The sequence below is a fragment of the Poecilia formosa genome, unplaced genomic scaffold, assembly GCF_000485575.1.
Source record: "Poecilia formosa unplaced genomic scaffold, Poecilia_formosa-5.1.2 Scaffold132, whole genome shotgun sequence".
Classification (NCBI taxonomy): Eukaryota; Metazoa; Chordata; class Actinopteri; order Cyprinodontiformes; family Poeciliidae; genus Poecilia; species Poecilia formosa.
Genome location: NW_006800071.1, coordinates 403543 through 417772, shown reverse-complemented (window position 1 = coordinate 417772; position 14230 = coordinate 403543). Strand labels below are relative to the sequence as shown.

Genomic DNA, 14230 nt, shown 5'->3' with positions numbered 1-14230 from the left:
ACTGGAAGAGCGAGCGTCCTCAAAGTTTGACTTTAAGTTCATGCAAATGGGATGCCATCCGAGCTGAAGTGAAGTGATATGTTCCCTCATTTCACTCAGTTTCATTCTTCACATTAATATCAAGCGCATGTGTGCTTTAGAGCCAACAGGCTTTAAATATTAGAGAAGCAGTTTTCATGATGTGTCTGATGTACTTTCATTACAATGTTGCAACATATAGACTTGTAGTTCATGCCTGCTGTCAGTGAGCTGTCTCACTTTGCGTGTGTGTGTGTGTGCGTGTGTGTGTGTGCGTGTGCGTGTGTGTGTGTGTGTGTGTGTGTCTGTGAATCACTCTCTTATATAATTGACCAAGGGCTTCTGCACGGTTGACTGGCTTTAGCTTTGCCCAGCCCTGTTGCTGGTGCAGGGAGGGTCCCTGCCAGGCTCTGGAGTGTCACCGGCAATCTGCCCATGTCTTCTTGATGAATGTGTTGGCATGTGTGAGAGTGTATGAGTGTGTGTTGTCAGAGCAGATTTCCGCCTGTGCATGCTGTTTCTGTTGTAGAGAATGTGCAGAGGAACAAGGGAAGGGAAATGACATCAGGAAGGTTTGCTTCAGATGGAGTTTCTGCACAAACTTTGTGCATTTTCTTGGGGGGGTGTTTGGGATTGGGAGCTCCGGTTTGATTTGTTCGAGTGGCTGCTGTTTCTCATGAATATCCCACTAACCCTGTGAAAACACTCACCCAAAACAAGAAAGAGAATTGAGTCACCTTTGATCTGATCTCCTCTCATATTTTAGCCATCAAAGAAGCGTCGACCTCACACTGACCGCTACCCACAATTATGATAAAACACCTTCGGCAGCTGCGCTCCTGGGCTTTTTGTTAATGCTTTTCTCTGTCTCTGGCCCTTCTCACTGGGATTTTCAAATGTCAAACGTCACCTCTGCTTGTTCTGATCAATGGGCCGGGTTTCATTTGGACCCTGTGTCTGTGTGCGTGTGAAAGCATAGGCGTTGATTGGTGTTGTCCTTGCTCTAGATCCCTTCCCTAACTAGAAGAGTTTGTTCCATGCAGCCATTAAAAGCTTTTTTCTGGGGACAGATTTGTCTGTCTTGCTGTGTGTAATGGTTCCTCAGACCAGGCAGAGCTGACATGCAACGAGCGAGAGCGATTGTTAGCTGTCAGCCCCGCTTTGATCAGGAAAACCCAGACTTAATGCTTCAAGGGGCGGACTAAAAGGCCCAGCAGAGGCATGAATTTAACATTTGTATTTGGAGATGCAGAGTGTGGCGTAAGAGGGAAGTTTTAGTGTTTTTTTGTATTTTTTTTTCTACATTTTTTTAAGCTGTGTTGAGCCTGAAGTTCTCAGTAGTTTTCCTCATTTTCATGATCAAGATGAAAAAATATGCTGAAAAGTTTGAAAGGAAAATGGGGAAAACAGGAAAATCAAAGAATGTAGCTGAGAGTTGCTGAAGAGCGATTACGTTGTTTTAAAATGAAAATTGTTGAACAAACAGATCAAAAGCAAAATCTCCATTTCCTGTTTGAACCACTACTTGTGACAAAGACTAACACATTTTGGCAGCATTTATATTAAATTTGAAGTTTCTGCTCCAATTCTGACCAGCATTATTATTCTGATGTCAGTCAGCCTTCATTTCTACAAGCTGCTGTAAAAACAAACTGCTTTCTTCTTCTGGAAGTGACACTTATGAGTTAGTGGAAGTTTATTTTAAGGACAATATCAGTCACACTTCTGAAACTCTGTGAGCCTATAACAAGTTAGCTGTTTTTAACACGTTTGTTTGGCCCCATAAACACACCTTTCATATTCATATTCCTACGGGAAACAAAATATAATCCTGTTTTTTTTTGTTTTTGTTTTTCACTGAAGATCCTGTCGGTGATCTTTGCAGAAAAATGGCTTCCAAAATCCTTGTTCTGTGTTGCCAGTATGTTGAGACAGATAAATTCAACATAGTCCCATAAAATTGTCTTTCTGTTTTGAAAAATAAATGGAAAAGCTGATCAGGATTTATGTTTCCTAACTTCAAATATTTTAGGTTTTCTGGTTCTAAATCAATACGCCCTTTAGTTTTCAAAATCCCAAACACTTTGACTTTTCATGACTACAAACACAAGACCCTAAAGTGCAAAATATGTGTTACTACTTTATCTGTCCAGTGTGTGAAGAACAATAGTAGTTAGTTTGAGGTCACAGTGCAATGTGATTAACACTAATTAGTCCCAGGAGGTGGATGTGAAAACTGTTTGGATTGGTTCTAATTATTTCTGTGTCCACCTTGACTCTGATGGAGACTCTGAGAAGTTAATCAGTTCATTTGTTTAATGAAAGCTGTTAATTAATCAGTGAGCTTTTGAATGGAGTTCTGACCACAGATAGATGGACGGACAAAAACTGGCACCAGGACGTTTCTTGGACAAAGATCAAAATGACATTGTGCTAATGAACGAAATACACAAAAGACTCTAGAGTGAAAAAAAAATCTTAATTTATAACTGATCACTAAAGAAAATAACAGCTAAATTAAATTTTAGAGCTTCCAGCTTTGGCGCTGTTCAGTATCCTTTAAGAAAATCAATTCATGTCAATGATCTAAATATTTGCAAAAGGTCAATAAAGTCTGTTTTCATGTGCATTGCTGTGCCAAAAACAGAGTGAGGAGTGTTTTTAATGCCAGACTGCTGAGTCATGTTTAATCCAGTCTTTGCTCCACAACAACAGCCGTCGACTGAAGGAAACTCCTCTCTCCCTTCGCGGCCTCGCCAAGTTAACATTTCTAACTTGGCATCAGTTTGTAAAACCAGCGGCGACTGGCTTTGCTCAGTAACCATGCGGGTTCCCTGCTTCATCTCTGCGGTGGGCTGGCTCCTCTGGCTCGCCACATGTTGATTGGGGGTCCTGAGAATAAAGAACAGAGCTATCCTCTTCTTGGCTAGCAGGACACAAAGGTTTACCCCGATGGGCTGCATCCAGAAGGAGCGCTCTGATCTGGGCTCCTACTGGACCAACACGAACAGGAAGGCATAAAAAACTAAAATAACCCTGGCTCTGGCCGCCATAAGCCATGTTTCACACAGGCACTATTAGCTGATGGTGAGGAATGAAGTGACAGTTTAAATAGACCAGAAGGCGAATCAACTGAATGAAAATGAAAGTTCAGGTTCCTCTTTACTCTGTTGTTCAACAGCAACACAAACAGCAGAACATCGCTGTGGTGTTTCTTCTTCTCTCAGAAAACCGCTGGATTTATCTGGAAAGAGCTGCGAACAAGACATGTTCTCCCAAACCCAAAGATTGAAAGAACAAGTTGTCTGTAAGGCAAAATTTGGCTAAAGATGTGAAGTGAAACTGAATCGATATGTTCTTCAAGCATTATTTAGTGGTTTACATCCAGTTTATTGAAGTCATTTTATATTTTTCCTCTTATAGATTGATTTGTTTTATATATTAAATGTTACATTAAAAGTGGGAAAAGTTTGCAAAGTATTTATTTTAACTTATCCAACTTTTTATTTGACACAAACCTGGCATTGAGCAGGCGGTGGACGTTTGAGTGTCACTTCATTTAATGTTTCCCGGTTCTAAATCAGCACCTGAAACGTGAGCAGGAGCTGTTACAATGATATTAGCTTTTCTCCACTTTCAGACTTAATTTAAATAGTTTTCAGTTCGAGTCTTACTGGATTCACCGAGAACAAAAACAACTCACAAGTTTCACAAAGAGTGAAAAGAGAGGCATCTGCAAATTCATCAGCATTCATGAATCATAAGGGTTAGAAATTCAAAGCAACACATGGGAGGTTTTTATTAAATACTTTCAGAAATTTACAAGTTCTTTTTCTGGCAGCTTCATTGAAAAACACTGAACATAATGAGTTTGTTGCTTAGTAACACTATTAATGATGATTTAAAACTGAAGTTGAACATTTTTGTTTGGTGTGCTTGGAGTTAGGATTTCTATGCTGCAGGTTGTGTGCAAATTGACATACAGAAGATACAATATTTGTAATAATTTAATATTTGCTCCTAGAGAGGGAATTATTCATTTGGAAAATCAATAACAACTCATTTAGGATTGAAGGGGGCAGATTTCAGATCTGCTCCCATTTCAAAGAAGTCAGAGTCAATGTTTCCCTCCAGACTTTTCCTTTTATGAGCTTAATAACTGCAGTATAGGTGCAACATCATTTGTTGAGTGTCGGTACATCAGCAGCTGTTTACCGTGTCGTATTTTATGATGTGTGTCTATAAATGCTAATGTCTGCTTTTTCCCTGATTTGTGTTTGTTTTAGTGAAATTCGATTTAAGTTGATTAAATTGCACCTAAGCAAACACTACAAAACACAACAGGAAGAATCAAATCAGATTCATGTGTTAGAATGGCCTAGTCAAAGTCCAAATTTAAAACCAGCTCAGGATGTTCAGTCTGACTAAGCTTGAGGTGCTTTGCAAAGAAGAATGGACAGAAGTTTGATCCTCTAGATGTGGAGGCTGGTAGAGGAACAGTCAGAAAGGTTTGAGTTTCAGAGAACACGGATTCCAAAATATATTAAAATAAATTAATTCAGGGGGTTAAAGAGAAATGCCCACCACACTTCTCAATGTTTTCTTTTGTAAAAGTATTATCAATGCCATGTGTCTGTTTCCGTCCACTTCATAATCATGTACAGACGCTTAAGGGTATGAATACTTTTCATACTTGGTCATATTTCTCTTGACTTATTGCTTAAATTCCTAGTAACTGTGAGGTTAAGTGTTCCCGTCATGGTAATAATCAAAACCTGCCTGTGTTTATAAGACAAAGAAACACTTTGATGTATATTTGTGTTTCTTTCATCCTCAGTGTCCGTTGGTGTGTGAGCCTGCGGACCAGCCCTGCATCGACAGAGAAGATTACGCTCTAACTGGGCCAGGTACGTTTCCTACCATCATCACCTGTAACCCAACTATTCCTTTCTGTTTTACAGGGATATAATGTCTTTTTTCCTCCTACTTCCATAAAATTTCACAAAGTCTTCTCCGTAATTATGGATCTCAACTCAAAGCCGTTTAATCTTACCTGGAAGAAAAGGTTAAACTGCTGTAATTCGTCTCTACTTTATTCTGATCTATTTAATCTTTACAGTAGTTAAAATCCCAAAACATCTTTGGTAAAATTCCCTTGATGTTCTCCATCTAATAACCACAAAATTGATCCTTTGAACACACTTTGAATGAAGACAATTTGAAGCGTCTTCAGTTTGAACAGAAACTTTAGATTTCCCTGTTTTGATCTAATAAATCTTGGCTCCTGCATGCAGTCAGCAAATGAGCCCCTCGGCTCCCCCTGAAGGATGAAACGACAGGAATCCAGCTGCATGAGAATAATTCTCCAGCTGCACAGAAAGTTGGATCCGATTCTGATGAAAACAAGAAGGGTGGAGAGAAAATTAAAGACAATGTCGCGAGAAAAGGAGAGAACCTGAAAAGGTTACAGATCCTGCTGTGCTAAAACGTCACAGTTGTTGTTTAAAGAAGACTTCACGGAAAATGTTTTCCTTCCAGCACCCATTCTCTCTCTTTTATGCAGATTTGTATCACTTCTCTGTGCTCCCCAGCAGCCCGGCTCCTGTTGTAATGGTGTCGTTGTCACTTATATTTTCTGCTGTGAATAACTAGTGAATGGCAGCAATTTTTGCAGGTGCACATCTGCAGCCTGTCAGAAACAATGCCTTCCCTGCAGATGCCACCAGACTGCGTAATGCAATTTTCTCTTCCACTTTTATTAGCTTTTGAAATGAGCATGCAGAGAGCAGTGAGGAAACAGGCCTCTGTGCGGCGCAGCGCAGGGACTCATTTTCTTAAGAGGTGTCTGGAAGGAAAACGGAGGCGTCTGATTGGTGCTCAGATTAGTGGGACGGGGCAAGGGGCAGCCGGGGGGTTCAGAGGTTAATCCGCTTCTCTGAAGATAGTGGAAGTCAGCAGCTATCACTCCTCTGGTTTAAAGTTTTCTTTGCTTTCTCTCCATTCCCCTTCCTCACCCTGAGCTTTTTGTCATCCTATTCACTTTCCATAATCCTCATGCCCACAATAAATCTCATTTAAATACAATTATGAGCTTTTTCAGGGGTCAATTCGGGGCTAGACTTAACTATAATCCTCATTAATTTCATCTTCTGCAGCACAGGAAAAATAATAAGCCTTTCTATGGTCGATTTACCCTGCAATTATTGTTTTGTGGAGCATTTTTATGCCTTTTTATTTCACACATGTTAAGATATTTTCTGGTACTCATAAGTGAAAATCAAAACAGTCTTTTTGATTATAAATCTATCATTGCATTCAGACAGAGCCTTAAAAATACAAATAATAAAACTGCTTGAGTTTATTAGTAGTTATATAAAAATCAGTTGTGTTTTTGGTGTTCAGCAGGTGTTAAGTTATGTAAAGAGTGCTAACTCTAATTCACACATAAATATACATTCAGATCTTTTGTCAGGTTTTTGGGTTGTTTTCGGTTTTCTTCCAGATTTTTTTTTTTTTATCAACTGTTTATAGTTTTTTCCTCATTCTTAGTTTTTTTGCTTATATTTTGATCAGTCTTTCCTTAGCTCTTTATTTATGTCTCGGTTTTTACTGCTTTAGCTCATTCTTTGTTAAATTATTCTTTATTTCTGTTAGATTTGTGTTTTTCCAACTCCTCAGTTTTTTGTTTTCTCCTCCTCTGCTCCTCCCTGCAACATGGTTCACTTTATGAGGAAGTACATTTAAATACATGAGCGTATAACCCTCCATTAAATACAAACCGGGCCAGTCCAAAAAAACTCATATTATATTTAGTTAGTGAAATTAAAAGAGCATTTTAAGCCTAAATCTGCCACCTAAGTAGCTGTAAATAGAGTTAGTGAAAAAAACGACATTATGAATAACATGAAACCAGCAGATCAGCGTGAAAATTAAAAAAAAAAAATCTTAAGCTTTGAACATCTCAGGGAGTAGAAACTGTTCATCAACCACAAACAAAATGAATCAGGAACTTCTACAGTCCTGCTAAAACACCTAAACAGACACACAAGAGAGGAACAGATGGTCATGATAACTCTTCAAAAGGTGCAGAGGTCAACAGTAATTAGTCAAATTCTCCACAAATCTGAATTTTATAGAAGACCTTAATCAATCAGGGAAATTTTAGTAACACTTCAAAGTTGATTCTCTCCATGCAATGCGACTGATGAATTTGTGAAATGGCAATGAAAAGGTCAAACAGTTGAATACGTCTATACTGTTATGCCTGGATATCTAAAAATATATACATTTCACTGAAGTTATCTGCCAGCCAACATCTGAAAAGATCAAGGCCTGTTAACACTTCAGCAAAGCAGTGAACATAATCATCTAACATAAAGAGACTGATGTAAAGATGACAGAAATCCATCTTTGGAAGTGGACCAGCTCTTAAGAACTTTATTCTTGGCTTTCTTTGGAGAATTTCTTTAATTTGAGGATCTTCTTAAAGATGTGTTCTCCACGTTGAAAATTTATCTGAGTTTCACAGAACTTTATAAAAACCCTTTGTTGTCCTTTCATGCCTGAATCAACAATAGCAGTCAGTGATTTATAACACTGCAGTAGGGAATAAAACCCTTTGTTTCTTTGTTTATGCTTTACGTTTTCCATAAAATACACTACATTATATCCCTGTCTGTATCAGAAACCATAGTCACACACACATACACGCATTCTGTCTGAATAGGTTTCTGTGTCACTGGCAAAGTTTCACTTCTCACCTACATCTTCCCAGTTCTGCTGCACCTTGTAAACTTTAGAGCAGGTCTTCCCTGATTATGAGAGAGAAACAAGCTTCTCCATCTTCAGAAACACTCCCAGAACGAGCTGCTGGCTTCCTAAAAACAGGTTCAAAGTTGCTTATAATTGGTTGACCTGACATAAGATTGTTTGTATTTTAAAGCAACAGTTTGTGTCACCAGCTGCTGTGAAATCTGCCAAGTCTAATTAAAGTGTGAGCAGGTTTTCATAACACCAACATTCTCCAGACAGTCTAGTTTTTTGTGTCCCCCTAACCTTCTGATAAAAGTCTGACTTTTAACTGGATTCATGTGTTTGGCTCATGCAGCGGCTAAAATATTCACACCCCCTGAACTTTTTCACCTTCTGTCATGGTACAACCACAAACATCTGTGTATTTTACTGGGATTTCGTGCGACAGACCAGCACAAAGTAGTGCATAATTGTGATGTGAAATGAAAAGTTATACACGTTTGAACATTAAGTGCATATTAGAATGCTAAAAAGGAAAATTCTTGGCAGGTAAACAACTAAACTCAGAGAAAATCTGATAGAGGAAAAAAACATTACAAACCAGTAATCCTTAACACCCAGTCGGTTTTTGGCAATAAGTTAATGGTCTGTGGTGTCTCAAAAATGAGCCGTTTCAAAAACCTCTGAAATGCAATGTCAGCAAGCGCTGCCCGTTACCTAGCAACCTCAGCAAGGCCCAGCCCGTTACCTAGCAACCCAAGATAAGTTCCAGCACATTGTCTTGCTGCATGCGCTGTACAATGGCTGCTGAAAAAGACAAGTGTTTTGATGTTGACTTACCATCAAGAAACCACTTGCTGAGTTCTTGCTGGTTGTGCAGGAGGCTCCACTTCTGCTTTTAAAAGATGTATGGTTGTATAATTGTGCATCTGTTTGCAGCCATTTTCATGTGCGTGTGTAAATGGTGTGTGTAAATGGTGAGTTGGGGGGAGTGGCTCCCAGCAACTTAGACAGAACTAAACAGACTGAGATCTCATTATCAAAGAATGATGTTATGTAAAAATGTCAACATATTTGTGTTGCCCACAGATCTATCCTAACCCGTACAAGAATACATAATGGGTCACCTTTAAATACACTGAGGAACAGAAAAGAGTGGCATAAAAACCAGAGGGACTAATCACGTAGAGGGATCTGGGGAAGAAAGCAAGCAAAGTGAAATTAGGAGATGTGAAAAAGATGGGAAGAGAGGCAAACTGGCAGGCTGAGGAAGAGAGAAAGATGAACAAACTGAGACACTGGGAAACCAGGGAAGAAAGGAAAAAAATCCTGAAACTAACAGGAAACAGAAAGGAACGCTAATCTAAGAAACTTAGATCTACTTAGATCAAATACTCAAATAATGATAAACTGAGAAGTAAAACACAGAGAGGACTGAAGACCATATCTAAGTTAATAAACAGGAAGAGATCAAAACAGGAAACAAAGATAAGACTAAAGTCCAACCACCAACGGATCATAACACTTCCTTTATGTCATGTCCTGCTACCACCGAGTCTCAATGAGCGGATAATTTTATAGTTTGGATAGATTTACAGTTGTTATCCTCCCCTGAGTTAGCAACGGTCTGATCCTGGCCATCCCCGTGAAAATTTTCAGTGAACTCACACTGTGATGCACCTTCTTGGATCTATTGGCACCAAGAGCGTGAATAAAGTTAACCCATTTAGCTGACAACAGTTTAGAAGGCGCGCAGTAAAAGTTTAGCACCTTTAGAAATGTTTTTGCAGGCATTCTTAGAAACAACTATACAGCAGGAGCGAGAGCCACTTTAACACTCAACAGCACATCACGCAGAGGTAGCAGGATTAATGGGACAGGCGCTGCATGACACACAGCTGTGGGAATAAATTACAGTTTTGAGTCGAACTTTGTCAATTTTCTGAATGAGGAGTTTGTTGTGTACTGCACCATTTTCTGTGTTGTCAGTTGCTCCAGAAGTATGGATCCCAGTTTTAAATGAAAGCAAAAACATCTTCCTGCCACGCATGTTTGACCATCGTGACACGAAGTTGTCAACGTTTCACCTCGGGTGCTCCGGCTCCGTCTTATTGAGTGACTTTTTTTTCCAGCTAAAGGAAGAAGGAGCAGTAAACACTGTTTAAGGCTGACAGCTTTCTCGCCTTCTGCTGCAAGCATGCAGATAAGAGCATTAGGGCTGTTTTTCGTTTTCAGCCCCTCGATTGCTGCTATTAGAAACTCTCTGCAGAAAGGAGGAAGATGGTGCAGAATGTGAATCAGGTGGCGGGGTTAGCATCCAAAACTTCAAAATGATTGTACAGCCTGTGCCTTGGTGTCATACAATAAATAAGCAATTAAAATGGAAACAGAGGAGATTTGGGGGCAAAGATTAACAACACGAGGGTTGTGTATTTTCTGTGCTGACATTGAACAAGAGAGCGAGGAAGTGGAGCTCGGAAGATGAGAAATGTCTTATCTTTGGCAGACACAGCTATTGATTATAGAATTTAATTTGTGCTTCATACCTCCTGTGACTTTTAAAGACTTCTGATGTCTTCCTGCTCTGCTGTGTCCTTGAGGATGGCAGCTGCCATTGTTGGTTTAGATTTCCTATTCAACTTTGCTAAATTTTCGAAGGATTATCCCAAGGATTTCCACTGGCAAGAATATGTTTTATTTTGTGCTGTGTCAGATGCATCCCTATTCATTTGCTCTCTGCTCCTTCACAGTGTTCAGGAACCCAGTATGCAAGGTGTACAGATTTCAGACAGTGGACAGCAAGTGGATGCTGGTGCGGGAACAAATGGAGGAGTGCACTCTGTCGTTCACCATCCCCAAACAGCTGCTGTCGCTCTACATCCAGGAGGACAGGAGCAGGTATGCCGACCGATTGTTGAGCTTTTAAATGCCACGGCAAAATCTCTTGTTAAATCTGTTTGTTCGTCTGAGGAATCTTCTTCTACTGCTTTTATTCTGAACAATATTTAAAGCTATTTTTATAACTTGCAGCCTATAATTTTACTGGACATATAAGTGGAATTGAGCCAAAGTGTTACAGTTTGCCTCAATTGCACAACAAAGAGGCAGCCAGATGGAGTCAATAAAAGATGTTCAGCAGAGTCCACTGCAAGGCAGGGAATCATAGAAGTCATGGGGAGTGATCCAGTTCAGGAACCGGAGCAACCAATGAAGCACAATAGCCACTTTTACAAAACAGTCACAGTTGAAAATTGGAAACGTTTTGGCCTTTTTATGTGGTTTCTGTAAAGATTGAGCCGCAAAAGTGAAGTCAAAGTCAGCCTTGCTGCCCGTTTGGGTTACAACAAACACCTGAATGGGTGAGGCACCTTAACAAGGTGTAGCAATGACAGGTGATCAATGAGGCCAGCAGGCTGCTGGACCAAAGGCAAAAATGCATGGTGTGGTGTGTCATTTGATTAAAAATCAGCTCACAAGTCTTCCCCCATGGGTGCAACTATGGGAGCATTCACACCAGTCCTGTTTAGTTTGCTTTAGTTAAACTGTAGTTTAACTGCAATCTGGTTTGTTTGGGGAGGTGTGAATGCAAAATCAAACTCTTACAACCAAAAAAGAAAACTCTGATCTGCCTATAAACATAGGTTTCAAAGAGAACTCTGGTGCAGTTCAGATGCATATATGAATGCTGAGTGCTCCAAAAGCAGGAAGGTGACTATACTGGAGGGCTTTCTGGGTAAATGCAACCTAAACAAACAGGAGAGTCTAGCGCTAGCGGGAGAAATTGCTTGTGGTCTTTTGCCAAAGACAAAAGAGAAAACCTACAACTGATATCTACTCCGTTTTTGTGAACATTTTGCAAAGTCATAAGTTGCACTCAGTGTCGTCTGCTGAGGTTTTTGTCATTTCTTTCGGTGGTTCTTGGTCCACCACATGTGAGGAGTTGGGTAGGTTGCTCAAAGAGTTTGGATTGTTTGACACAGTGCAGTGTGAAAGTGAGCTGAAAATTCAACAAATGTTGCCATTTTGGTCCCTAATCATACTGAGCCTACTGGATGAAAACAAAACAGCATATAAAAAACGTTATATCAATATTTTTATGTTACTAACTAAAACTAGAAATAAAATACCGGCCCTTTAAAAATGACAACATATTTTCTATTTTGGATGCTTATTAAAAATGGTCTGGTGACACTGGCAGCTCTAAACAAGGTTTATCGAGTTGGACTGAGGGGGAAAAAAGGCGTTTTGGATTGTAAAGGTTGCAGACCCTGGTCAGCACATAAAATGATCTCTGAAAGTGACCAAATGGGAAGTTAAAGAGGTTAAATATTCATGTTTTGATCATGGCTAACCTTCTTGTTCCTATAATGCAGGAAGCCGTTCTTTTTTAGGCACTTCCCAGTAAATGTTGGATTTATGTTGTTGTTGTTGTAGGAGCTGCTCTTTACCTTCTCTGAATAATTGTCTTATTCAGATTTTAAAGCACAAGCTAAGATTATCTGTTGCTCTCGACTTGTTTCATTTATGTGACTCGTAAAATTGCAATTTTTTCTGCGCCAGGAGTCTGTATAAAAACCTGCGAAACAATAAGTGCATGTCTAAGCCTGTGCTCAGAACTTATTAGAATTCATCGGTTTAAACATAAAGAGAGAAGATTAGTGCAAAAGGGACAAATGTAGGTCAGAATGGAGAATGACAGCGCCATGCCAGTTATCTTCATAGCTTGGTTCCTCTTTGACTGCAGCATCTGATCACCAAACTAATTCCCAGGCACGGCACCTGCAGCCTCCTGATGGGGAAACGTCTTCCCTGCATGTAGGTTCTGGGTTTTAACGTTCAACCAGCAGCCGGGCTGAATGCACAGGTCAAATCCATGCATGTTTAACGCATTTTCAGTCCAGCTAAACTGAGTCAGAATTATGTTTGAATGACAAACGGATCACTCTTCACAAGCCTCCAAGTGTGCGTTACTGAGCACATCAAAGATCCACTTCCTCGAGGCTTCAGCGGTGTTTGTCGAGACGGATCGTTGTGCAACCGGGGTCTGTTGTCCCTGGCAACCCCTTTCCCCACATAGCGCAGCGGAGAACTTATACACACAGACACATCTTTTACATGAATTCTTTATGCTCTAATGCAAGCAGTCGTACAGGAGACGCAGGGATCCAGGAGGTTTTGAGCTGTAATCATTGTGAAAGGTTTACTCACATGCTCAAGGACACATTCGCAGGAAAAGTCGCTCCCTCCAACACAAACAAACAGCCTCCCAGCCATGACCACATTGATCTGCTATGAAAGTGCATCACTTAAGGCATATAGCTGACAATTATGAAACCTGCGTGTAGTATCTGTGTGAAGCAAGTGGAAGCACGTTGGAATCTTTCCTTTAAGATCTTTGCTTATTTATAAGCGTGTTTGCTTCATCCCCAGCTCGGTTGTTTAGGCACGGCTCCTGTAATCCTCTTTTAACGTCGTCTTTTTTTTTTCTCCTTTGTGCCTCTCCATTTAGCCTCCATTCTGTCAGAGTTCACAGCAGTGCCAGTGCAGGGTTTTTAATCATTCAGTTTGTGCTTCAGATGGTGGGTGGCATCGTCACTTTCCCAGATAATCTCGATTTTCCTTCTTCTGTTTGTTGGCTTTGATGTCTTAAACTTGTGTTCCAATCTGAGGGTGTGAACTAAGACGTTTTCTTTATCCTGCTGCTTTGACTCTCTGTGCGCATGTTTTTGTCTCTGCGAGTGAAGATAATGGATGCGTGCTGCGTTGAAGTGTGTGGGTGTACAGTAGATTAACCCTCATCTATTAACAGCTGCCTGTTTTGTCATTAACAGGGGAAGAGATCATCCCTCTCCATCTGATGTCAATTAGCATGTTCAGGGTTGAAGTGAGGGATCTTTACGTTTGTTTCCTCTCGGCCTCTGTGTGTGTGAGGTTCTGACTGTTTGATGGTGAATCCAGAAGAGGCTGAAGAGAAACGTTTAGTTTTGAAGATATTTCATGTTAATCAGGAGGAACATGAAAATATTTGACTCCAGTGATTTTTGAAAAAACAAAGAAATTTAATTCATTTTAACAGCATGTTGACAGTGTCTTTGAAGATAATGTTTGGTCTTAGTGATGGGATTCGCATTTTAATCAAAAACCATATAAAAGCAAAATAAGCAACTCAGAAACCCTTTTTGCAGCTAAATTCTTGAATAAATGAACATGACTGAGCCAAGAGGAGCAGCTTTGTTGTTGTTGTTTGTTGCTAGTGTGTCAGATTTACCAGAAACACACAAACACAAATGTTCTGACCTGGGACTGTATGTAAGCAAAAAAAAAAAAAAGATTTATAGCATTAAAATTTGTAATACATTAAATTTTTGGTAAATATTGATTTATACTCAAACCATTCCTAAACCATTTTGGTTACTAACAGGTTCATTATCCAGCTGACAAAAGATCAAAGCCTTTAGTC

General features: G+C 39.9%; 1 protein-coding gene across 1 annotated transcript in view; it reads left to right on the top strand.

Moving 5' to 3' along the window:
• The window catches only part of inpp4b (inositol polyphosphate-4-phosphatase type II B), a 199620-nt gene that overhangs the window by 109343 nt on the left and 76047 nt on the right, over positions 1 to 14230 (top strand). The window contains exons 7-8 of the mRNA XM_007561971.2: positions 4856 to 4925; positions 10521 to 10668. Of these exons, the coding sequence (XP_007562033.1) occupies positions 4856 to 4925; positions 10521 to 10668 (218 nt within the window). The remainder of the gene's footprint in view (positions 1 to 4855; positions 4926 to 10520; positions 10669 to 14230) is intronic.